The sequence below is a fragment of the Taurulus bubalis genome (genome assembly GCF_910589615.1).
Source record: "Taurulus bubalis genome assembly, chromosome: 14".
Classification (NCBI taxonomy): domain Eukaryota; kingdom Metazoa; phylum Chordata; class Actinopteri; order Perciformes; family Cottidae; genus Taurulus; species Taurulus bubalis.
Window position 1 is genome coordinate 26014941 of NC_136602.1, and position 27500 is coordinate 26042440.

General features: G+C 41.7%; 1 protein-coding gene across 1 annotated transcript; it reads left to right on the forward strand.

The window, feature by feature from the left end:
* Positions 1–5703: 5703 nt before the first annotated feature.
* Positions 5704–26413, forward strand: slc2a15a (solute carrier family 2 member 15a; the record flags this gene model as incomplete). The annotated part of the gene is made up of 12 exons (XM_079229351.1): positions 5704–5748; positions 8233–8331; positions 11912–12072; positions 14095–14219; positions 15367–15512; positions 15811–15943; positions 16595–16782; positions 20316–20426; positions 20937–21038; positions 22350–22425; positions 25067–25194; positions 26159–26413. The coding sequence occupies 12 exons, from the start codon at positions 5704–5706 to the stop codon at positions 26411–26413; spliced, it is 1569 nt and encodes a 522-aa protein (XP_079085477.1).
* Positions 26414–27500: the final 1087 nt, after the last annotated feature.

Sequence of the window (27500 nt, forward strand, 5' to 3'; positions counted from 1 at the left end):
CCGTCCCTGACAGTGTGGAAAAGGATCTGGCATAACTCCAGTCTACCAGATCCAGGGGTCACGGCTGAGTGTGTGGTAGGTTGTGTGTGTGCGTGTGTGTGTGTGTGTGTGTGTGTGTGTGTGTGTGTGTGTGTGTGTGTTGGCGACCTCACTTGTCCTTTATCCACAGCCCCTTCTGTGCCATGAGTTTGGCTCCAGGTTAATCATTAGTAGAAGACAGATTGAATTGAAAGCGGCACGACTTATATTAAGTTAACACGAGCACACGATCCTCCATCGTAGCAACTTTCATTGAGCGCGACTTCTTCTCAATCAGCTTGAGATGGATGCGTTGTGGGAAAGGTCACAAAAGAGGATAAAAAGACAGAGACATAGAATGTCTTTTCATGATGACAACTATTGTTATTTATTTTTTACTTTCCATATTCCTGTCGGACTGAAAATCATGTTTATTGCCAAGTTAGCGTGACCCATGTATCCACAGTAGCCACATCTATGGGACATAAGACCAGGTCCAAATACACTTTGTTGCAATTTTACAGAGTATAGAAATAAAGTCATGCATTATACATTTTTAATATACTTAGAGTTCTAAAATTAAAAAGTATTCATGATGAAGAATCGTCCATTTCAGAATCACATTGTAATTGTTGATGCATTTATGTCTTCATCATTTTAATGTTGCAGGTATTACATGTTGGACTAAGTTGAATTACTCTATATACTACTGTGTAGTTTTGATTTTTCCCTCCAGTTGACCGAGGGGACAACTCATACCGAGTCCACCAGCCACTCTGTTACTGTTACCACAGTGTTCCACCAAACCACTCCCGTAGCGTCAGATTGGTGGGATATAAGTTCGGGGCAGACATCCTTACACTGCACGCGTTACCCGCACCGACAACAACGGGCAGACCAGAAGGACGTCCATCTCTGGGACATATAAAGGTGTCCACATGGGAGAAGTAAGGGGTGTGGTGGATCGCTGTGAGCCTGATCCCATGCCCTGTCCCACTGAAAGAACGGTGGAAGAGCCTAAACCAAATAAATACATCTGAGGAACTTCGTGAATACTTCGATCGTAACTACGACGAATACTACTAATAAAAAAGTAATTAAAAACAATTTCAAAATTGATGTAATGGGTATTTTTGGGAGGGTCTTATTACTGCCGCACACAGGTGCTGCACTTTAAATCTCTCCCAGACGGCGTAGTTCAGACCTGGGCGTCTACGGCTCTCCCAGTCCGGCCCACGTGAGGTCAATCAAAAAATAAATAAATAAATCAGATGCACGCCATAAATGCAATACAACGGCACTGCTTTTACTCTGAAGGCGATATATATATATATATATATATATATATATATATATATATATATATATATATATATATATATTGCAACTATTTTCAAATTAAACGGGCATATAGTATGACGCTAGCATTAGCTTTTGTTCTTGCTAGCAACTTCATTTATATACCTTGTAAATACAATAAAGAGTTTTAGGATATAATACAATATTTCTAGTTTTAGATTGGTTGTATGACTTGATATAGTAGAAAGTCACTGTTCAAGTATTTCAGGTATGCATGGGATGTGTAAAAGGAGATGGTTGCCGCATGCTATAGACTGTATAACTCTATAACTTGCCTGGTCTATATTTTGACATTCAGCAGGTTATGATTTATATGTCTTACTCAATTTGTTTAACAACAAGATTATGATTATTCTCCTGTCTGGTACCATGAACTTTGAATGAATGCAGTAATAAAGCATTAGCAACCCATGCATTTAAGTGCCATGTATTCACATTACTAAGGCAACCAAGACTTTGCATGAAGGGGAAATGATGGCACTGCATTAAGAAGCTTACACTTTGAGAGGCTCACTGCTGGAGGAGGCGTTTGTGTAGTTTGGGGTGACGTATAATGTTATATTCAGTGGTGTATAAAGTACCCAAAAGTCGTACTTGAGTAAAAGTAAAGATACCTTAATGGAAAATTACTCCAGTAAAAGTAAAAGTCACCTGTTAAAATACTACTTGAGTAAAAGTCTTAAAGTATCTGATATTTTCTGTACTTAAGTATCAAAAGTATTTTTCTGATATAAAATGTACTTCAGTATTGAAAGTAAAAGTACAAGTACATGCTTTTAATAAAAAAACGAAAGGGTCAGAATTTTGAGACCGTGGGTCCCTTGGTACCCGTCCGCACAGAAAGAAAGAATGAAGAATTAAAATCCAAAGCCGGAAAGATGTTTTATTTTGAAAAATGACCGGATACATCCGTCTGTGGTAACCTCAGACGTAACACCTTGACACATGTCAAGATGTTACATTACTCTAAAAATGAAATTTAAGTTTGTTTCAACTCTGCTGGTGTTCTGGATTAAAACCAAGGCAGAGTATCCTGAGATCGCCAAAAAAGCTCTGAAACCCTGCTTCCATTTCAACATCCTGTCTTTGTGCAGCGGGTAATAAGTTAAGCAGTAGACTGGACTAAATGTTTAGTTAGGAGTAGAGTCAGTAGACTGGACTAAAGGTTTAGTTAGGACTAGAGTCAGTAGACTGGACTAAAGGTTTAGTTAGGAGTAGAGTCAGTAGACTGGACTAAAGGTTTAGTTAGGAGTAGAGTCAGTAGACTGGACTAAAGGTTTAGTTAAGAGTAGAGTCAGTAGACTGGACTAAAGGTTTAGTTAGGAGTAGAGTCAGTAGACTGGACTAAAGGTTTAGTTAGGAGTAGAGTCAGTAGACTGGACTAAAGGTTTAGTTAGGAGTAGAGTCAGTAGACTGGACATAAGAACACACGTCAGGTGTTGTTGTCTCCCGTCTCTCCGAGGTCGGACCCGGTCCGTGAACATATTGTCTTCACGTAACCGGTCCGTGACGAATAAAGGTTTGTGACGCTGGACTAGAGGATGTAGAGGGAAATGCAGAACATTGTGATCCGCAAAACCTGCTTGGTGGAGTCTGTGTTCCACCACAGTCCCGGATGTGCATTTTTTTTCTAAAGATAGATTTGATTGTAGCGAGTAACGAAGGTTTCAGGGGAAATGTATCGGAGTAAAAGTAACAGTTTTCTTTGCAAAATGTAGTGAAGTAAAAGTAAAAGTAAACATAAATATAAATAGTAAAGTAGAGTTCAGATATCCAAAAAAACGACTTAAGTACAGGAACGAAGTATTTCTACTTCGTTACTGTACACCACTGGTTATATTACTGTAAGTGTTCTTTAATGCACAGGAAGTGTCGGATCATGTGCACTGTGTAGAAACTGTGATACAGTACAGTATATCTTTTTAATGTATCCAAGCCTGCACAGGGACAAAGGATAAGCACAGAAACATCAGCAGCTGCTCTTTTTACTCTCGGTATCAATGTTCAATTACACCAGCGGTGGAAAGTACATTTGCTCATGTACAATTTTGAGATACTTGTATGCTTTACTAATACAGTATTTACATTTTGGAATGATTTTTACTTCTAGTCGGTTGTATTTCAAAGACAAATGTTGTACATGTCACTCGACAACATTCATTTGATACATTTAGTTACTAGTTACTTTGCAGAAAACTAAAAATGAAACAAAATAAGTCAAATACATTTTGATGTATCATATGTTAATGAGTTGAGAGTTTATTGATCCCCGTTGATAAAAAAACAAACAATCAAAACTACACAGTAGTATATAGAGTAATTCAACTTTGTCCAACATTAATACCTGCAACATTAAAATGATGAAGACCTAAATGCATCAACAATTACAATGTGATTCTGAAATGGACCATTCTTCATCATAAATACTTTTTAATTTTAGAACTCTAAGTATATTAAAAATGTATAATGCATGACTTTATTTCTATACTCTGTAAAATTGCAACAAAGTGTATTTGGACCTGGTCTTATGTCCCATAAATGTGGCTATTGTGGATACATGGGTCACACTAACTTGGCAATAAACATGATTTTCAGTCCGACTGGAATATGGAAAGTAAAAAATAAATAACAATAGTTATCATCATGAAAAGACATTCTATGCAACTCTCTGTCTCTGCTTTGTACCTGTGGAATGTACTCGCTCTACAGCATGTTTTTGTCTACAGTATTTTGTGTCTTGGTGTTCACAGTTTTTGTTGTCAAATTATGATGTTTGATTATGCATCTGCAGGGCACCATTGTGAAAGAGAGCTTTGTTTTCAATTGGTTTTCCCAGATTAAAAAACGCTCCTCTGTCAGGGGCACCAATGGGTTCACAATGGAGTCAGTTGGAAGCCCATTGCGTCTCATGAAGATGCTGAAGGGTGACTTGTATCAAAACCAAGGGCCGTGGCACGGTGTCGGTATTAGACGCAGTGGAACCGCAGGTCTCCTGGTCTTGGGTTCACCAAAATGAATCCTAATTTCAAACAAGAAAATCTGAAACGAATGACCCAATAGTGCTTGTATCTCCTCCTGTGATATTTACGAATTCATAGTTCCGTAATAACTGAATTGTAGGTTAATAGCTGAGATGTTAGTGCCAAAGGGCGGGATTTTACGAACAAAACCGGCCTTTCGTGCTGCAGCAGTGAGGGTAACGTCATAGGATTTATACATGTCTAATGCCCAGCAGGTGATTATTACTCAATGATCTGAAAACACTGACTTGCTTCTCTCAACTGCAACCAAAATAATCAGTGGTATCCTGATCATTTACCGTTCTAAAAATAGCACTGCAACATAAGTCAAAGTGTGATCAAAGGTTAACTGAAAGGACCGATGCAGGATTCATCCTGTAACGACACACAGCACATGTCACAATTATCTACAGAGCAAACCATTATGCTGTGTTCTAGATATTGGATGCATTTTTTGAAAAATTCAATAGTTTCTTTTCATTTGTGAATTACATAAACCGCTCACCTCCCCCTTCTTCTCACGCAAACCCTGCTCTAATCTTCTCCTACGTTTCTTTCCTTTTCATCCACCCCTTTCCTTACTCCCCGCTCATTGGCCTCTCTTCAAGCGAAGGCTTGTGGTTTTCACCTCACATCACCTCCTTTCTTGTTGGTTTCCCTTTTCACACCATACTTGGCTTTTCCCCTCCTCCCCTTTCCTTCCCTCCCCTATACTTCCCCTCTTTTTAAGTTACTTTTCACCTCTCCTTTCCTAGTTAATGTCCTCTCGTCTCTCTCGTCCTTTCCTTCTCATTTTCTGTCCTGTACATGTCCACTCGTCTTCTCTTCCTTTCCTCTCTACATTCCTCTCCTCTCCTCCTCTCCTCCCCTTGTTTCTTCTCTTCTCTTTTCCTCTCCTCCTCTAGTTTCCCTCTCTTGTTTCCTCCTTTGCTCTCGCATCCTCCTCTCCTCTCTTCCCTTCTTCTCTCATTATTTCCTCCACTTAGTTCGTTTCCTCCTCTCCTCTCCTCTCTTTCTTTGTAAATTCACTTAGCTAATTGCTTCCAGCAGGCTTTTCTCTCGCTCTGTCACGCTGCCCTCTGTCATGTGATGACACTGTGTGGTCTTGTTACCGGGGCCCGTGGATTGCTGCCGGGCGGAGGAGAGGCCTGGAACAGTGCACGTGGACTGGCACGACCACTTTGACGTGCACATTACGGAGGACCCTGCGTGACCAGGCTCAACGCTGCAGCCATGAGATCCTCTGCAGTGTAGACAGAAGCCCTTCTGCTGTTCACCGTCTGGGACTGGAGGACAGATTCCCCAAATGGCTGAGGAGGTTTTCATTCCATCGTCTGGGAAAAGCTCATCGGTAAGTTCAGACCGCCTGCATGACTCGGGTCGGATCCAGAGCCGGGGCCGTCAGCTGACTGATCCGCTATTGTTTTAGACTCAGAGACCCAGCAGCTAATAGCATTTACTGCCTACTTTCCAACTTTGGGATGTAGAAGATATGTGGCTGCAATCAATAAGACCGTAAAACCTTAAAATGTGCTATCACTGTAAAAACTGTTGAAGAAATATGAGGCAAAACTTTTTTGATTGTGGGTCAGAAAAACAAAAGGAGTGAAGGTTGCAAACAATAGTTATTGTTTAGTCTTCAGCCAGTTACACTGCAAGAAAATCAGTGTTTCTCGACCAGATTTATTTCATGTTAAATAACCAAATACATTCGTAATCAAAGATGAACTGGCACATTTCTGGGCCAGGGTTCTATGTGTGTGTCAGTGTTACTAACCAGGAGATCGCTGTTCGTTCCTTCGTAGGAAACATGTATCTTGCGTTATGTAGTCACGGCACTTACATGCTTATTTAAACTCAAACAACGATCGTATCCTGAACCTAACTAACTAAGAAGTTTTGTTCCCCGAAATTAATTAAGTATTTCATGATCTTGATTTTACTGCCGAAATCTAACTAAACCGATTCCACTTTCATGCCATGTCCCACTCTGTTATATTTTGCACTATTTGTGCCAGTCTTTCTCACATTTCCAGCCATTATTCACATATTCTTCCCAAATGCAAGCGCTTTCTTCATAGTTTCTACCTTGATATTTTGAAGTTTAGCTGGACATTTATTTTCGTGACCAGATGCAGAAAAAAATGCACTGTGAGGAAAAAGCTTCTGACTTTGCCTTTCAGCTCTCTCTGACTTGGCAGCCGGCCATGCCCTTTGGTTTGGCTGCAGTGAGGAATGTGAATCAAACAAAGACTTTTTAGAGGAGCTTCATTCCAAATAAAGACCTTCACTGTTTAAAACAACTGACATTTTCTCCTAAAACATATCTACAAGAACAAACATGGACGCTGAGAAGTTTCTCATCAGAGAACTGGACATTTCTTGCAGCTGTGAATGAGCCAATCATTGTGAAGTGTGTTGCCAACAGCTAACGCTACGCTAATGCTTTGCTAACGCTATGATAACGCTATGCTCAGGGATGCGGCGAATATCGATCCCCATATTTGGGCTTTGGTTATCGGCCGATACATTATGAGCACATCTCGTCATTGTTGCTCCGTCATAGTAATTGTAAACAAACAAACAAATGAACAACTGGACGTAGCATGTTTCCCTTAGTAATGCAAATGATTGTTTCAGAGCATAGACTGAATATAAGCAAAGGGCGTAGTCAGCGTGACATCACCCAGTGGTTGTGGACCACCGGTTTGAAGCCTTGAGTTCGGCGACTTCTTTTTGCAAACAGAGGAGTCGGTCTCGACTAAACGGTCGGGGCGTAGTGGTCAGTCGAGATAATGCAAGTTTTAAGACACTTTCTCACTGGTTTCCACAGGTTGTTTCCGGTTTCAGAGATACAATTCCTCTGTGGGGTTGTGAGGACCTTGGTTAATAAAGAGGCAGAGTCCGGCCCCTTCCGGCGTCCCAAATGGGACCTTGTGTTCAGCAGTCAACGGCGAGAGACAAATATATGTTTTAATGCGTTTAAGGTCTGCCATGAATAACACATTTGATGTTTGTCAATGTAAAAAGTTAGTGAGGCACGTCTCATGGAGCATGATCGTCATAGATTAGTCATTTTGTCAATTAGTTTTAGTGTGACACCGATCAGTAAACTACATCTCTCGTCTCACACACTGACTCTCACACACGAGGTAACTTAACTATATCCATGTACAAAAGTGACATTTTCTTACCTATTTTATCCAGCTGGGAAGCGAAAGAACGAGCAAGACCTGTTGTCCTGATACACAACACATTGCACATCGAACAGCATCGTAACTTCAGCTGGAGACGTCACTTTCGAGACGTTGTTGTCTTTCTAACTAAGTATTTTCTCGACAAAAAGCAACTTTGTTGACGTGCAAAATCATCTTTCAAACTGACAAACGTAAAATGTGGAATTCATGGCACAATTCAAATAATTACTTGTCTCTTGAGGACGTGCGGTGAGGTCGTGGCTGGTGAGGCACTGACTCTTTGCATGGTAGTACTTCTACTTGGAAATGAAGTCCATTGGTCTATCCTTCTGGACAAAAATCGTCCCTGGTCTCTTTGTTGACTACCGTACGTATTGGCAAAATAATGTCTCACGGTAGTCAACCGGAGGAGGCGGGACTTTGCCTCACTATGTGGAAAGACTGCGATCACTTTTTCCAACTAAATATTATTACATCCATTTCCGAGCAAGTCCTGCCTGGTTAGGACCCATCTAGAGATCTAGATAGGTGTCATTTCCTTATTTAGTTAAGTTGAATAACTTAACTAAAAAAAAGCTATTCAACTAACACTCTCTGGATGAAACGTACCTAACATATCTCTGTGTTCTGCTGTACAGCAACTGACCGGCTCCTTGTTGGCGGTGGCGTTCATTACCTCCTTCGGGAGCTCCATGCTTTATGGCTACAACCTGGCTGTGGTCAACTCCCCTGCTGTGGTAAGACACACACACACACACACACACACACACACACACACCAATGAAATAACACAGAATAAAACATGACAAGAAAAGAATGCTCTTATCGGTGTGCAGAATGATCAGTGTTGCACATGTTCACTTATACTTAAAAGTCAAAAGTGTTCCAGAGGGTTAACTATCCTGGCAAATTATATCTACTACACCACTTGCTTTTAGAATGACGTTAAACAATGATTAATTATTTCCAATTACAGGAGACAAGTGAGTGAATTAAAGATGATTGTTATTATAACAGATAAGATGTGATAATAACCGGGAGTCCAAGACACTGGTGGCTGATGTTTCTGCTGATGAAGCTGATGAAGACTGGTGATGGGGAGCAGGAGGGGCGAGCATAACAGCAGCACGAATTAATTAAAAAGAGACAGCAGCAAGATGATTGACATGACAAGGAAATATGAGAGAGCATGCGCAAGAGAAGTGAATGGCTGGATGTATGAGGAATACACAACAAGCCTAAGAGTATATAAGTCTAGTCTTCTGACCTCTTTCACATCAGAATCAGGCTTTGAACAGAGAGCAAGTCCCTTGCATAAAAGCGTCTGGTTGAGTCTTCCTCCTGCAGTCGGGGGAACTCGTGGCTTCACATGGTAACCTGATTAGGAGGCTGAGGTCCAAAAAAGACTTTGAGATTTGATTAGAGCTGAAGATGTGCGAGTGAAAAAAAGAGAAGGAGATAAAGAGAGTGTGTTAGTACTGGTCTCGTGAAACAAGGATATCTTGGCCACATGATAAAACATGGTTTGCTGTCTTTTATCAGGAAGGAATGCTGTCTGGCTCCAAAAGGTGAAATTGACTGTATCCTCACCAATAGAGGATGAGGATTAAGTCCTTAGTTCATGTTACCAGTAGTAGATGGGGAAATGAGATACACACGTTTTCCTATTGCATATGCAACCATCACTCGATTACACTGTTTTCAACTATCTGGTCAACCTATCCTCATACAACGGTGTGTATGAAAAAGTTACTCTTAATTTTACGTACGTTCTGATCTGGTGATCTGATCTGGGGTGTCTGTGGTTCAGTGGTCGAGCAGCGTTGTCCTTCACTAACCCTCCTGTTGTGTTCGTTTCTTAGGCAATGATGTTCCCGGGTCAATTGTCGAATCATCCAAAAATTGTCAGAAAAAATCCTAATAAATATAGTTCGTACCTCATCACCAACACCATTACTAACAATTCAATCAGTTTTTAGTGGAATGGAGTTATTCACCCCTCCATAGATCACAGTTCAATCAGAATAACTCACTCGTTTTAATAAACAATTTTTTAGGTGCATTGGAAAAACCTAGATATAAATTGCATTAGTCTACCATAACATGTATATAGATAGTTTTTTTCATGGGGTGATGTAGATAAATAGAGATGAGACACCTCTGCTGTTCAGGGTCATATTGACCCGCTCATTAAAAATCAAGCCAAATGAGTCATAAGGATTCATATTGAAAGTAAACTTTATTTATGTTTATTTATAGTGTTAAGAAATCTGAATTGACCTCAAGATGGTCTTCATCTTCAGACACCTGCTCACTATTTCATTGTCAGGTTCAAGGATGTGCTCCAGGGCCGTCATCCTTTTGTTTCTGTTGCTCATGTTGCCTACAGGAAGCTGCTGAGTTCTATGCATCTGCAGACTGTAAAGTTGGTAGAACTTTGTATGTTTCACCTCCCCTGCTAAATGTGGGCGGAGTTTTCCCACGGGAAAAAAAGGTGGGGTAGTTAGAAAGAGAGTGTGCGTCTGAGATTGGGATGAAATGTGTGTGTGTCACTCTCAGTCAGTGTCTCGGTCAGTCTATTAGAAATCCTATAGTACCATATGTATTAGAAGAGACATGAAAGAAACCCTTACTTTGATGTTCCCGGTGTATTTAGGGAGAAAGTGAGAAGATAAGCATTGTTTAGTCTGGAAGGTGTGGTTCACAGGGTGGACGGGTACATGAAGCAGGACAGAGACGGTTCCCATAACAAACACCTGCTTTTTGGTTTGAAGTTTGAAATGTGTACAACTATATATATATGGGGCTGTAAACAGGTGTGTGTGTGTGTGTGTGTGTGTGTGTGTGTGTGTGTGTGTGTGTGTGTGTGTGTGTGTGTGTGTGTGTGTGTGTGTGTGTGTGTGTGTGTGAAATAAATGGTCTAAACTTGACCCTTCTGACCCCTTATAGCCTCCACTTTCACTGCCGGGTCAAACTGACCCGAACATCATCTCTGTAATATAAACCTGCAGGGGGGAGAGGTGGGGTTACAAATACATGATTGTTTTTTCGTTTTACGTTGATTACACCAATTAAGTCAAGCAAAAGAAGTTTCATACAGAAAAAGTACTTTAAAATATTTTTCCTGGATGTTCAAACTTTGAAACGGGTCAATTTGACTCGGAACATAACAGGAGGGTTAAGAGGATCGGCGGTTCGATACCTCCGTTTGTTGATGTGTCCTTGGATAAGATACTCAAATTAGACCCCATATTGCATAATGTTGTCTGATGGTTAGATAGTCCTGGTGGTTATGTGGCACCTTGCATGGTAGCTCCTCCCATCAGTGTATGAAAGGGTGTGAATGGTTGAGGACATGTAGTGTTAAAGCACTTTGAGTGGTCAGAAGACTAGAAAAGCACGGTCCATTTACCATTCATGTAGACTGTTTCTCTTCAATGCAAATGTTACGAGACATGATCGTTAACGATGATGGGCTGGATCTTAGAGTCGAAAATATTAGATATAATATAATTGCTGGTGAGGAATAAGTCCATGCGTGAATATGAGTGTCTTCCTGGGACTGGGTGCTGCAATTGTCAACTACCGCCAACAATAAAATCTCTCATGAACAGTTTTATTGTTTATGTGGACTGCCAGCTATGCATATTGCTTGAAATAAGATGTGTCTACTGATGGCTTGATAACTGTGTTAAAGTTGCCTCATATTATGACTGGGAAATTGTAAATGTTTGAGATGGTTGGGAAACAGGAAAGGTGGATTCAGTGTTTGGGGCGTTAACATTACAGATTGTCACTGAGTTATGTGTTTATGGTTAAGAGTTAATTTAAATACCTGGCCTACCTCTTGTTTTGTGTTGTAGTGAGAAGAAAATCCATTGAGATTATTCATCTGGTGTCTTATTGGAAATAGTTGTTTGTCTTTGCATGAATTCTCTTGGATACCGGTTGTTGAGTCCTTAGTCTGTTTCTGTTAGCTGCCTGCCTTAAATGTTGAACCAGTTTTTTGCGATGTTTGGCCAGTGGTCGTTTGTTGGTGTCGTAACATGACAGTGTTTTACAGCCACTAAGAAGGGCGTCGGAGTGGACAGATGAGTCAGCAAAACGTGCAACTTTGACATCAAACACTGTTCATTTCATGCTTTCTTTCAACCACGACATTCACCAACCTCGACTGAGTGGTTATTATTTTAATCATGAATGATGAATGATCGTAGTTTTTCATTATTTCTGCCACCTTTTACCCCATTTTCCTCTCCTGACCTCCTCTACCTCCTACCTCCTACCTCCTGTCTCTACACTCCCTTCACCCCTCAGTACATAAAGGACTTCTACAACAAAACGGTGATGAGTCGTAGTGGAACAGGACTCAGCGGGGAGACCCTGACCCTCATGTACTCCCTCACCGTGTCCGTCTTCGCTATTGGCGGTCTGCTGGGCTCCGTCATCGTGGGCATGCTGGTCTCTCGCTTCGGCAGGTAAGGAAAATATTGCAGATTCTAGACCAGTTCTACACCAATCAGGGTTGGTTTCAGCAAAGAAAAATATGAATAATCTAATGAACAATTGAACACGTAGGTAAAAAAGACACAAGGGCCCTTAATTCGAAACCACTATCTTTGTCTGTTTAGCCGTGGTTCTCAAGCTAGAGGGTCACGAGGACAGTTCTGAGGGTTACCAGATGTTTGTCGAGACAAAAATAAAATATTTTAGACTGAGGAGTAGATTTTACGTTACATCGCCTGAGACAGTGCTACATCGCCTCAGAGTCAGGCTGAGAGAAAAAGTTAACTAAACTAAACTGTCATAACAAACCATGCATTATTTGCAGATTTCTTTCTCCCTAATTTCCATTCTGTCTGAATTGATGCAATGTGGGAGAAAATGGAGTTGGAGCCGAAAGTTCTTTTTACAACCATGAAAAAAGCAAGCAGGCTAAAAAAACGTTCCCGGTTCCGTCTTTCGATTTCCTCCGCTCAGTTTCAGCACTGTGGACAGCGCCTCACCTACATGAGTGCCTCCTAACATTAGCCAAACTCATTTTACCATTTAACAAATGTCCACTTGCTTAGTTGTTGGGCTTACAGGTATCATATACTGTATATGCCCTTCATCACCAAAAAGCAATAAACCACTTGCAAGCTATATTGGGATTTTCATTCAGACGCCCTGATACCTTTGGGGCGATTGTGACTCGAAAAGGTTGAGGGCCACTGGTATAGAGGCATTTGCATCAGTTAAATCCTTAGATGTCATTTGCATGCACATTTTGAACAGATTAACTTCACTGTGAACAACCAGATAGACGTAAAGGTGAGCAGACGTCCTGGTGTCCCGGACACAGACAATCCTAAGGATTGTCCGAATTATGCACCTATTCTCAGAGAACAGCAAAGCAGTAACGCTCATCTACTCAAAGTGAAAATGTAGTTTTGTGTTTTAGAACTCTCACCAGTCAGGGTAGTTTTTAGTGTTATCTGTCAGTGTGAGTCGCAGACTTCCACAGTGATAAGTCACAAGCAAACCTAATCCACTTCAACATACGATTCCCTTGTAAACTAGTTTTTATGGACACTTCATTTTCAGCTGAACAAGTAGTCTGGCATCGAGCAGGGGACATTTGTCCTCAGAAGCCCAAAAGAGCTGTATTTTAATCTTGGCTCTGCTTTTGTCCTGACACCTTACCCAATAACCCCCCGTAGACCACCCAACCAATGGGGTGGACAGTGGCCAACTGGCAAAGCCAGCCTGAGAGACACTCAGCAGCATCTGGTGCCGCCACCAACACGCACACCTGAACACCCACCGCTGGCGCACGGTCACAGTGAGGAACATCCAAAACTCTTTTTGAAAAGTTCTGAAAATCACACTGATTAGCACAGTCTCGTATTGTTTCATAGAGGCTAAAAATAAAGAAGATGACACAAGTTTAGGAAGTATGTAAAGGCACCCAAACACCGGCACTAAAGGCACTAGACCAGGGCTTTATATCAATCCTGCCCTGTCCTGTGTATTCAAAGCTGTTGGTAACCCCGCCCCCTGGTGTCCCGTTGTCCTTCAGAGCACAGTGCCTCCCCGTCCCCTTCTGCCCTTCCAGCGTGTCCTGCAGAGGAAAGTTCTCTTATATTTCAATGTGAATCACCTGAAAGCTCCATTCGTCTCGTCTGTTTCATGGAACTTCAGTGGACATTTACATGCAAATGAAAGCAGGCAATTTATAATCCCATTTACAGGCCGATCACACAGCAGTGTTTTATGGTTAATCACGGTTTATCGCCAACCTTGTGGGCTGTGTTAGCGTTTTACGGCTAATCGGGATTTATACATGCATACATGTCTATCATTATGACTGTGTGTGTATATCAGGCGAGAGGGCGGGTTACTGCCGTCGACCACAAACTGCTGCTGTCCTCACTGTTTCATAAACCTCTGGGTCATATGCTTTTATGTATATTCATAATGTCTGCCTACTGCCTGTGTGTGTGTGTGTGTCCTTTCAGAAAAGGCACGGTGGTAAATACAACAGTGCTGGTGTTTATTGCCGGCTCACTCATGGGCTTCAGCAGGATTTGTGGTTCACCGGAGATGGTTATTGTCGGCCGCTTCATCACTGGGATTCACTCAGGTATACACACACACAGACACACACACACACACACACAAACACACACACACCTTTGCATCCACTGGGGCATGTACACTACACACACAAATGTATGTGGACACCCAAGGCGACGACCTTCGGTTCCAATGTCGAAGTGTCTCGATCTTGCATTTTCTATAAGAGCCAGCAGAGAGCGACTCCTCTGGCTGCAAAAAGAAGTCTGATTGTAAGTTGATGAGAAAATGACTCTACTTCTCTCTTGCTTTATTCCCTCAGTAAACATTGTAAACATGAGTTTATGTCTCAATCTCTAGTTTCAAGTCTTCTTCAATACAGCATGATGTTCATTTAGTAAATCATGATCCATTTAGAGTCAGACCATAAAGCAGGGGATGCTTTAGGGCGTGGCTATCTTGTGATTGACAGGTTGCTGCTGCTGTGTCATAGTCCAAATATCTGTTCAAAACAAACCAACATGGGGATGGCCAAAACTAGAGGCTTCAAAATGGCAGCTCACAAACCACTGGGTGACGTCACAACGACTACGTCCACTTCTTATTTAATCTGTGGGACACCCCTGTTCCAGTATAGGGACTGTCACTGGGAATGTCACTTTCCTGTTTAAACATGATGCACCTGTGCACAAAGCCAGACGCATAAAGACAATGTGATCTCATCCCCTCTCGACATATTTTGCTGCTTGGGCCAAAGCTCCCAATGTCATTATACTGTCACATGTGGTTGACGTTGTGAAATTGTATCGGTTAGGTTAAAGCAACAAAACCACATAATCCTCTTATCCTGCTTCGGTCTTCTTTCCCTCCACCACCTGCGGTACCTCCTGGGTACCTCACCCAGGTGGCGGTGGAAGGTCACGTCCACCTTCTGGGTGGGTCACGTACCCAATGTAAAGAGGTCACCTGCCCCACCACGGTCACGTACCCCACCCAGGAGGTTGTGTCCACGGGTCCTCCACGTCGCAGGATAGAATCCAATCTTTCAGGGATGTAAACCTTATACTGTCCTCCAATATCAAGGAGTTCAGTTCGCTCATAGTGTATGAACAAGTACACACAAGTACACACAAGTACACACAGGACGAAAAAGCTGCTATCAAACCGAGAGAGCCGAGTTACTTGGATCTTCTTCTCTTTTTATTTCCCTGCAGGCATCTCTCTCAGCGTTGTCCCAATGTACCTCGGTGAGATAGCGCCTAAGAACCTGCGAGGCTTCCTGGGTCTCGTGCCGAGTATCTTCATTGGCACCGGAGTCTTCATCGCCCAAATCCTCGGCCTGCACGAGCTTCTGGGAAAGGTAGTCAAACACCGCGTGACCCCTAACATTATTGTCCCTGACAAAGCTCGTCTTGGACGGATTCAACTTGACCTGAGATGTCCTGAAATGGCCTCCATTCATTAGAGATGAATCATGTTTTTCTCATAAACAATCGATGTGGTGTTTACATGTTCAAAAAATAAAATAAACATCATATCCATGTATCACTGACTAGAAGGAAGTTGACATAGCATCATCAGTGCTGCTCTTTTACGGCTGAGGCCAGGTTAAAGTTCAGCATGTGTGTGAGTATGACTGCGTTGTATAACCATTACAGGAGGAACACTGGCCCCTGTTTCTTTCAGTCATGGTGGTGCCCACCTTCATCCAGTTGATGCTGTTGCCATGGTTTCCGGAGAGCCCCAGGTACCTGCTGATTGAGAAGCACAACGTCCATGCCACCATCACAGGTCAGTGTTGAAAAAAAGAGTGGCCAAATCAAAAGTTCAGGAGTACATTTTGAGACATGCATTCTTTTATTACACTATGGCAGTTATGAATTGTGTCTTCCTTTACATAGGTATTATAAAAAAAGAGATACAACTGTGTTCATCACTACTAACAACTAGAAAGGTGCTCTAAGTAGAGAACAGATCTCCCCAAGCTGTATCAGCAACCAGCACTGCTCATTGTGTGATTGAATGCATCTAACCCACAACTGGCTCACCAACAGGCGTCGTAAAACACACATCATTCAAACTCTAAACCAAGCAGCAATTGGCTGGAAGTTGACATTTAAGACACGTCATAGAATCTTGCCAAAAACAAAATCAAACTCACAAGCTGTCAGCCCGCTTAGCAGCAGCTGGGAAGTTGCAATGCACTCAGCATGGTGTGTTAAAGATGCTGATGACTGGTGGACAGACTGACACCAGCATACTTAGACAGGGCGATATTCTGTACCAACAATACTGTTATCTTGCCTAGCTAGTTAGCTTGTCGGAATCAGCTGGCCCATGACTAATGCCTGCATAAATCATGGAGACTTATGCCTCAGATGTGTTCTTGTTTCTGTCCTTAATGTGCCGTGGCCATGCTGCTTCCTGTCCATTGTCTCGTAGCCCTAAAGTGGTACAGAACCAAGTGCAACATCCAGGCCGAGATCGAGGAGATGCAGGAGGAGCAGCGCTCCCTGTCGTCCGTGGAGACGCTGTCGGTATGGAAACTGCTCGTGGATGACTCGGTCCGCTGGCAGGTGCTCAGTGTGATGGTCATCAACATCGGCATGCAGCTGTCTGGCATCGATGCTGTAAGGACTCTTTGAAAACTGAGTAATGCTGTCTGGCACATTTTGTCATTTGTGTAATTCTTTCTATACAAAATCTATTTAATTGAATGTCTTTTTTGATATTTCTTAAAAGCCTACTATCTTTAGTAAGTCCACATTTTCACCACAGTGCTTGACCTCGGAGCAAATACGCTTTAGATGTCAAACACAAATTCTAGCCTTCTTTGGGCATAAGGAAAGTCAAGACATGTATGACTAAAGGCCTGTGCTAACCAAGTCAGTATATATCATCCAAAATTGTTCCAAATTTAAAAATAAATTTGATCTCACGATGTTCCAATCACGTTGACACAGCGACTATGAAACTTTTTGAACAATTTAGACTTCCTGTGAACAGGCATCTGTCAGAGGTCATCATCCATTGTAAATGTAACTCATTCATTAGCCTCGTTTGGTACCAGCGCTACCATTGCACCCATGAAACTAATCCAGTTTTGTCTCGTTTTGACAATTCTTTGCAACAAATAAACAAACTATTTGGAATCACAGATATAAAAAAACGCAAACGGAAAATATGGCTTAAGGCAAACCCCTTAAGTCATGTGACTCAGTTCACACTGACCACAGCTCTGCCAACACAACTATTAATGTTACATATACATACATTGTGACCTGTAATTATACTGGCATTTGCCTAAAAAACGGGGCCCAAAGTACGTTGATTGTAGAAGTTACGTTACAGTCCGGAGGGTGTTCCAGGGTTTAGCAGGTGTTTGCTGCAAAGCAGTATCAACAAACATGTTCTGTTTCTATATCCCCTCTTTGAGCTCGTTTACCATCAACTGTTGGTTGCCAAATGGTGTCTGTTAAATGGAGTCTTTAGGCTACAGCGATGAGCAGCACAAACTCCCGATGAAACGGCATCAGATGGTTTCAGACAGTTCTGGCTCTTTTCCACTTTGCACTTTATCTTTCTCACTTTCCAAAGGTTATTTTTCCCTCCCTTTGTCCACCCAGACCACTCCTCCATGTTTCCACCGCTCCCTCATCTGATTGATCTAGCTTATTAGACAAAGACACTGTGATGAAAGTAGGCCTAAATGATCTCTCATTGTTTTATAAGCCTCGCGAGGTCTCTTTGAATGAAGCCAAAAGCTTGTGTCATCATTTTTCTGCCCGTACGATTAGCCAAATTCCTCCTCTGAATTATGCCCCAGAGATTAATTAATTATTCAAATGATTACCGGGGCGCCCGGGCCAGAAAGTGCACACTGTAAGCACTGGAGCTGAACTCATTAGCACGCCCTTCTCCAGGCTGTATTTTTAGCTGCTAATTAGCTCTGCCGAAACAAAGTGGAGCGGTGCTGAAGCACGCACATCCTGACAGCAGTGCTGAGGATGAGGAGGATTGTGTTAGTGGTGGTGGAGGTGGGGACGAAAACAGCAATACTCGAATGAGAAGAATCAATCAATATAACCAAAGAGGATGACAGTGATGAGGGTAAAGGTGACTTTGGTGGCCATGACGGGTATAACAGAGATGGTGACCGTGGAGATTCCTGCAAAGACAGAAGTTTATTTTGACCGTGCGTCTAACAAAGTCAACACGTCTGGCTGGACTTTTGTCCAAAATCGCCGAAAAAATGAAGCGAAACTTTTCGTAAAAGATATCGTAAGAGCCGCCGTACGAGGATCCGTCGCAGTGATCGAGGTGAATGTGGTTGTATTTGGTGATGATGCTGACAAACATTAAGATGACAACGATTATGGTGAAGACGATGTTATTGGTAGAAGGGGTGACGATGACGAAGGTGAAGATGACAAACAATGATTGTGACTATGATGATGATGATGATAATGATGATAGCAATGGTGACTGACAGATGCTCGAGGTGATCTTCAGTCCTAAGTGCGTGTGACAGTTGGCAAGCCTTGGCACAGTTCCTGGCACACCACAGAATGTGTGTGTGCGTGTGTGTGTGTGTGTGTGTGTGTAACCGTTAATGCCAGCCGTGTGTTTTAGTGTACTTACCTACCTGGTCCTCTAACCATCGCCGTCTGCTGTCTCCGGTTTACACCCTTCCCTCCTGTCCTGCTCCCCCTAAAGCCTCAAATTGAGTTAAATTGAATGTGAACAAATGTCTGCCGTCTCTTTGTGGCAACGCCGCGCCACCTGTGCAGAAGCTCCTAAATGCCTGCCTCCTCGTTTGGGTATATACACCGTTGTATTTCGTTCTTCTCAAAGCATATGGCACGTTATGGGGAGAAACATTTTTTTTTATACATTTGCTTCTCAGCCAAACTGCTCACATAGATGACTATTTAGCTACTTTGGGAAACTGTTCGCTCAAATCCAACTCAGCTTGGTCAGAGGCCCTGTGCTTTAAACTATCGCGCTCTAGCGTCAGCTTTGGACCTGTCAGGGACGCTTTATTGGAATCCCACTGCTCTTCTTGGCGAGTCCCAGCCTGTGCAGCACTCCAGCGCTAGGATTGGTCAGGTGTCCGCACTTGCCGAAGTACTGGTAACCACATTTGTTCAGGTCCTAGGCCCTGACCAATGAGCTATCCTGACCCTAACTACTTGAGGTCTATGCCCAACCTTAACCAATCGTCTCCTTCTCAACCAGCTAAGCAGGGCGGGTCTTGCCAAGAAGACGATAGTGGGATTCAGAATTATGTGTCAGGGGCCGGCTGTCGGTTTCCAATCATTACATACATAGCGTCTTTTCTAAATAAACGTAACATGTTCACAGGACCAGTAGTTTCCACTCATAACTTGTCAACAGCGTCGTTCCTAAATGAAATGTATCCGCCTTGTTCCGCTCTCAGCCACTTCAGGAAGTCATATACATATATTCACGTCCATATTTGAAGCTAAATCACAGAGCGTTATAATACGCAAGTTGCATCGTGACGTGACGTAGTCTACTTATTTTAAGTAAGTCTTTTTCTAAACCTAACCAAGTAGTGTTGTGGCCGAAACCTAACCAAGATTAATTTAGTATGCAACGAGTGGAAATTGACATGTGTAAAAGCGCCGCTGGAGGCGGATGTAGAGTGGCACGATTGAAGCTCAGACGTGCTAGATATTAATGTTAAATGTTCCATGTGCCCTTTCACACAAACCTACGCTGGTAGAACACCATCGTTTAGAAAAGGCAATGCATAATTATAATTACAAGTGTTCATTAACTGGAACTTCCTCAGCTGGTGGGCAGAGATTAAAGCCGCTTTAGAATTTGAATTTGAGAAAAAGACGATGTTTGGCAAACAGCAATGTGGAACACTTCAAGCAGTGGGATGCCGCTAGATAAATGTGTGTTGAAAGCAGAAAGCTTTTATTTTATTAATTAAACTTCACATGCTATTCATGGTTCATCTGATTTAATCAGACTGAGAGAAAGATTGTAGATATTTGGTGCGGGTCACACTCATATAAACCTCTCTAGAAATCACAAGGTCACAGAGAACAATCATGTTATTTATTTCCTGATTACAGCATCAAATGGATTTAAGATCACTTATCTTAAAGTGCTTATTTCTCCATCACAGATCTGGTTCTATACCAATGACATCTTTGAGAATGCGGGTATCTCAGCCCCGGAGATCCCGTACACCACAGCAGGAACTGGAATTATAGAGATCGTCGCTGGACTCATTGGGGTAATCTTACAAATTAGAGATGTTTTGGTGTTGTAGAGTGTGTTTTTTCATGTGTTTATTGATTTACTATAGATAATATAAGAAGATAAATATCAATTTCATGACGTTTCAAGTTGAGGGCTGCTTTAGCCAGTTAAAAGGAAGCTTTCGAGAATTACATTTTTTTTGTTAATTTTGTGGTTATGGTTCATGCCAATAGAAAGTCAACTATGCATCCACAGGAATAAGCAACAGTCAGAGCAAGTGACACTTTATCATATAGAAAAACATGACTTTTGGTTGGCAGGTCCAACAAACAGGACTTTTAACTGTCAAGACGTTGGGATTTATGGCAGTGGTTTTGTTGCATGAACCAAACTGTTTGTTTCCTAAACCTGTCGAAAGCCAAACTGCCTTTTGGAGCTTTTTCACAAACTGCAGTGAGACTGTGTTGTTCCTGCAGATACATTAAAGAACCCTGATGGTTCCTGTATGTTCTTGCATCTGTATTCACAATGTCTCCTCCTGCAGTGTTTCTCCATAGAGCGGCTGGGCAGGAGGCCTCTGATGATCGGGGGTTTCACCATGATGGGCGTCTGCAGTGTTGGAATCACAGTGGCCCTCATTTTACAGGTGTGCGTGTGTGTGTGTGTGTGTGTGTGTGTGTTTCCTCAAAAGACCCAAACCTTTCGACTACAGGAAGATGTGTGTGTGCAAGGCCAAAGAGACAGCGGGAAAAGCCCTGTCTCAGCAGCTGCTAATGTTCCCTTTGAGCATCGGCTGATCTGCTCAGTCAGCCACAGTGGGAGTGAAGTTTTTCTCACTGTGGGTTTGAAACTCTGAATCTGATGAAAATGACATATGGATGCTTCCAGCGATTACAATCCCAGTCTACCTGAGATGCACGGGTGCAAAAAGAAAAACTTCAAATTGATCCTCCTGTTAGGAGAAATTATAGCAGACATTCAACCTTTGTTGTCGCTTCTCCTTCTCCATGCAATATATCGTCCATCATGCTTGGTATGTTTAAAGGAATACATCCTTCTCAAAAGGACCATTTTTATATAATTACTCTTCTTGAGGAAAACATTTTCTCGCGTGAAGGGAGGATCACAAACCGGAGAAAGGGCCACTTTCAGCGACAGCAAAACTAGCAAAACACATTCACAGATACACAAATCCTGTTCATTGTGGAGGCTAATGAGAAAAACTAAGTTTCCTCTCAGAATTCAAGGTAACACTTGATGATGAAGAGACACATTCAATCAGTTTTGAGGGGGAAGTATTCCTTAAGCCTCTGCAGTATTATTGTGCATGACTTAGGGACCACATTTGTTTCCCTTCATTGTATGTTATCTTTCCCCTGGCCTACATATGGAAAACTCCAAAGGGTGACCCTTAACTCCCAAAAATGGGGACCCTTTTATATCAGGTCACAAGGTACAAATCATGGTAAAAAAACATGGTATAAATCCCCCCCAAAATAAAAGAGGTACCAAATTAAACATAAAAATCAGGGCTACAATAATATATAATCATATATTGAGAGCACGGAAAGACCCCCCAGCTGAAAAAAACTAAGCTATTATCTTTTTTCTGTCAGCGTCCTTTCCTTCCTCACTTTCCGTCAAGTAGACGAGTGGAGGTGAGGGAGGAGAGGAAACGAGCAGAATGAGAGGACAAACACGTCCCAGGTGTTTGAGGGAGAATGAGTGTGTGGAGGAACATCTGCGTCTGCTTCCCTTGCACTCATCCGCACGCACCTTTCCCCCAGCGGACATTACAGCGCAGGGTGGAGGAGGCGTTGGGGAGAGGTGGAGGAGGCGTTGGGGAGAGGTGGAGGAGGCGTTGGGGAGAGGTGGAGGAGGCGTTGGGGAGAGGGTGGAGTCGAGTCGGCCCACCACAGAAAATAACTGAAATGTCCTGCTGCTCTTCTCCCCGCAGGCTCACATATCGTTCATGCGCTACGTGAGTGTCGGCTGCGTGGTCGGCATCATCGCCGGCTTCTGTATCGGCCCAGGCAAGTTTCTTCTACAATGCATGTTAATTAAAGGACGTAACTCACGCTGTGTACACACACATGTGATAGCAGAGCCTCTTGTGTGGTTATGCACAAATAATATCCTTCAATGCTGTAAACATGACACCATTAAACTGACCGAACCGGGTTGCATTGAGCTGTTCAGGGTATAGTTATTGATCATATCACATGGATGAACATATTCCAGACAAGAACAGTTGTGCACAATGGGGGGAAACAAGTTTTAACATTATGAAAAGCTTAATAGACGAAAAGCACATAAATCAGTCAACAACTCTACATGACTGAACGTATTTTCTTCATTCGTTAATCTGAACTAGTAAAATGTAGTTTCATTGTCTGACCAACATTCCAGTTGTTTCGCGCCTGTGTTCAACTGAATCTCGTCGTCTTTGTAAATTGAAGGAGAGCTGCCAGTTGATCCTAATTAGCGTGTAAACACACTTGGCCCGGCCGCATTAAAAAGGCATGAGACTGCAGGGCCGTGTGCACACACGGAAACCTGAAACGGCCAAATGAAATGTGGAACGAAAAGGCTGGAGAAGGACGCCAAACGTTATAAAAACAACCTTCTGCAGGGAGTTAACAACAAACGAGAGTTTTTATATAACAGCATCAGGAGTGGAGATAAAATAACACAAAAGCAATGCATGGCATGCTTTGTTAACTGTTAAAGGGATAATGTGTTTATTTACTTATAAGTAAATTAAAATATTAAAAACATAAATTAAAATAATGCTAATAAACTAATTATATGTATATATATATGTACAAAAGTAACATTATAAACAATAGAAATATTGTTGTAAATGAAATCCCATAGTTTAGTACAACTTTAGAAATGAAGAAAGAGCAATAACCAATTATTCTGCACAAACACATTGCATGTGCTAGATGCTATTCTTACCTAAGAACAAATCAGAAAATAATTTATAGGTCAGGTCTAATCTGCGGGTGTGAGTATCTATTTGATTCCCAAATCTAAAGACAGGCCCCTCCCCCCAAAACAACTAAACTAATGGGAATCTGTTAAAGCTATTACAGTCACACAGTTGTGAATGAGCCAATCACTGTTTAGTATATTGCCAACAGCTGATTCCAATTAGCCATTACAAGCTCTACTTCAGCGCTCCGCCATGCTGGAACCTGTGACCTTTTGGCCTTTTTCTTTTGCTTAAAAAAACGTACTTAAATGATCAGTTGTCAAAATAAATGAATTGCCAATGTCAATTAAGGAATCAACTATTGGACGTTATCGTTTTAGCTCCAATGTGCCGTCCTCATCGCGCTCACTATGGAAATTGTCGATGTTTTTCCGATGATCCCCTCCATGTTACTGGTGTGGAGACAGACATCATGCATGGAGAGATACCACGAGAGGGAAATGCAGAAACATCTATACATTTATACATTTCAGATGAAGATTTAATTTCTTAAGCACAACAGAACTTTGCTGCCATGGTTTGGCTGCAGAGGTTCAGGTCGCTTTGTGTTATTCAACGGCTCCCTCTGCAGGTCATACCCTAAGAATACTGGAGGGGTTTCTATACAAGCATACAAACATACAGTTTGTCAAATCTTTAATGAGAACATTCATGAAAAGTATACTTGATGTTCCACAGCGTCCTACACTGAGTGATAAATATGCCTATTTAACTCCCCGAAGCAGTTATTCATGCTGACTAATCCACGGCCTCCTGGAAGAGAGACAACTAATGCAGTTTTAATGGTAGAATATGATAATACAATATTAGTCATTTGCATTTTTGTTCATATATGACTCTCCTGTCCACACACTGGCCCATCAGCTGGTTCAGTTCTCTAATGATGAAAGAGATGATGCATGAACATGAATTATATTTTCCATACCCACCCATTAAGAAATACATCTGCACTTCTTCATATATATTCTTTTTTTCGTTTTTTAGTGGTAAGAAAACATCCAAAATGCAAATTTAGCATTTTTGTGTGACTACCTTGTCATTTTTGCGCCTGTAGATTTCTACAAAATTCATCAGAAGTTAACATGATACGTCTTTTGCATATTTAATCATAATATTTTAGAAAACAAACCAAAAATATTGCCTTAATGTAACTAATCAACTGGTTTCATGGTGGTCTAATTGTTACATTGTTTTCTGTATTTACCTGTAGTGTCTTCAAAATGTATGTCATTTTACAATAAGTATCTAAACATTTTTTTTACATAATTTTCTGATTTCTAGTGATTAAAAAATATATATCCAAAATTATCTTAATAAAATCCTTTGACCCTAATTCGTCAACTAAATGAAAACTAAATTCTGAACTTGGCTTTTTTAAATTTATTTATAATGCATCATTTGCACATTTTATCATTAAACTGATTTTACATATTACATTACATAAATGTAAACAAATTCTGGGATTGGAGATTACACATTTATTAAAGAACAACACGATCACGTTGCATTGTGGGTCATCTGCTGAACATATGTTGACAGTTTTTGAAATTTATATTACATCGAGCAGTCCAGCTCAATCAAGTTTGAATTCTAAATCGTTAGCATGAAGCGTTCAGTGAACTCATTCAGAAGTGAGTGATTTGTATTGAAGTGTTTTTGCTTTGCTGCTGTTGCAGCTGGAGTTCCCTTCCTGATCACAGCTGAGCTTTTCAAACAGTCCCACCGGCCGGCGGCCTACATCGTAGGAGGATCCCTGAACTGGCTGTCGAACTTCACCGTGGGCTTCGTCTTCCCCTTTTTACAGGTGAGAGCTTTGTGATGTGCTGCCCCGTGAGAGCTTTCCTCTTTCCTAAATGTTTATGTCAATGCTATGGCTTTTTAATAACCAGGAAGTCAGACTTGAAAGCTCCAATTAGAAACTAGGTGTCCCATCTGTAATGTTCCCCTTAAACTCGAGAACAAGCCTCCGCTGTGTGGCTCAGAGGGATCACACAGCAGCTCGGAAGATACCATTATATTACAAACAGCGAGTTTGAATACAATTGTAAAATTGTGGTCGCTGATGTTGTTGCCTTTGCAGTGATGTGGCAATAAGCACATTTTGCTCCAGAAAGTTGTTGCCAAAGCAAAAAAGAGAACAGTGGTAACAAAGACAGGACATTTAACATTGAATACATGCTACTCTTTCTTTCCTGCCTTGTAAAAAGGTCATAAGTGAGCCAAAATAGTATTGCGCTGGTCTTGCTGAGCCGCACATGGTTCCACCATGATCAACAGCGCTTTGCAGAGACCAGATTGCGCTAGACAGGAAATGGTGGAAAATCACATGCATTTTCACTTAAAACTTGTCAAAGACCGACGCTTGGACATTGGCCCTAGAGCTTCTAGGCATCTAGAGCTTGGGCATTGGCCCTAGAGCTTCTAGGCATCTAGAGCTTGGGCATTGGCCCTAGAGCTCCTAGAGCTTGGGCATTGGCCCTAGAGCTCCTAGAGCTTGGGCATTGGCCCTAGAGCTCCTAGGCATCTAGAGCTTGGGCATTGGCCCTAGAGCTTCTTGGCCTCATGCTGGTCCTGCCTCTATTGACCAGAGAAAAACATGTGTTCTTGACCCTTTCCTTCAGCTTTGCTCTCTCTTTTGAGTCCCCTCTGCTGTTATCCAAAATAAACATTTTCCCTGTGGATCAATCGCTGGTTTCATCTAATTGTTCTGTCCTCATCTCTCAATCTTTCCAACAATCCTCCATCCATCTGCCACTTCTACCCATCAGATGGCAATGGGGTCTTACTGCTACTTGGTGTTTGGCAGCATTTGTTTTTCCGTGGCCGTCTACGTCTATGTCGTGATCCCAGAGACCAAGAACAAGACCTTCATGGAGATCAGCCAGATGTTCTCCAAGAAGGAGGCAGTCGTAGAGACCCAGGGCCTGATCCACGGGGACCAGCTGAAACTGAAGAAGATGAACGGCTACGGTGGGTTGGGACATGCTTCACTGGAGTACGACAGCTCTTCGTCCGTCCCTTAAACGAGCTTCAGGTTCTCAATGTGACTATAAAAACATTTACGACTTCTTCACCATTGGACTGTTTTGATACGTAGCTATGAACTAAACACCTGGACCCAGTGGGCTCTGGTTGGGTGTGCTGTATAAACAACAAATAATAGAATTTAATGTTTCAGTCGGTTTGAGCCATTGGGTCTTATTTTCATGGCCCTCCATCACAGATCTCAACTAATGGCTGAGGTCTGTGACCAAGGTGGCATCACTGGAAATAATTCTGGCGACAAGAAACACAAGCAGTCAGACATGTTAGAAACAAACCTCCAGGTTAGGCATTCTGACAGAAAATCTGTCGCAGGTTATAAACTCATTTCTGGCTGTACTCACTGTTGTTTCGCACAGTTTTTCCCCGTTCAATGAGGGATTATTAGCAACGTTTCAGGTGCTCTTACTCACTCACGAGGTTGGCTTTCAAATAAAGTTGCTAAAATAATCTGAATAATATGTTTGTTTGTTGGTTTGTGCAACTTCAATGTATCAATGTCCAACCTTTTTTCCCATAAAACTACTTATTTTTGCCCAAATTAGTCACAGTTTTAAACACGTTGTAAATTGAAATAAAACGCATCAAAAGAAATGTGTTAGGTTCATCAAAAAACATGATGGTTCGGCTTAAAATGACTGTTACATTATTTAAGCTACATTAAGATAAGTGAACGTTGACATGGGACATGAACAGAGCTCTCCTTGGTGAAAGTCTTTGTGGCCCTCCTCCCTAAAGTCAGGATATAAACTAAGGGTAGACTTAACAAAGTTATCAGAGCTGGTGAACCATTTCAAAATATCTTTTTAATCTCTTGTATATTGCAGTAAAACATGTCTTTGATGTGAAATCCCAATATGTTTGCCTGTTTTGACTATGTTTTGTCATCTTTTTTATTTTAAGGTCATTTTAAGGTCCATTTTTATGGAAAGCATCAGAGTACTCTGTACTGTAAAATGTGCTGAAATACTTACTGTATAAACAGAAAATTAATGTTTGTTTAAATATATGGAAATATATATAAGAGTTTTTGAATTGTTTAAATATAAAAATAAATTAAATAATATT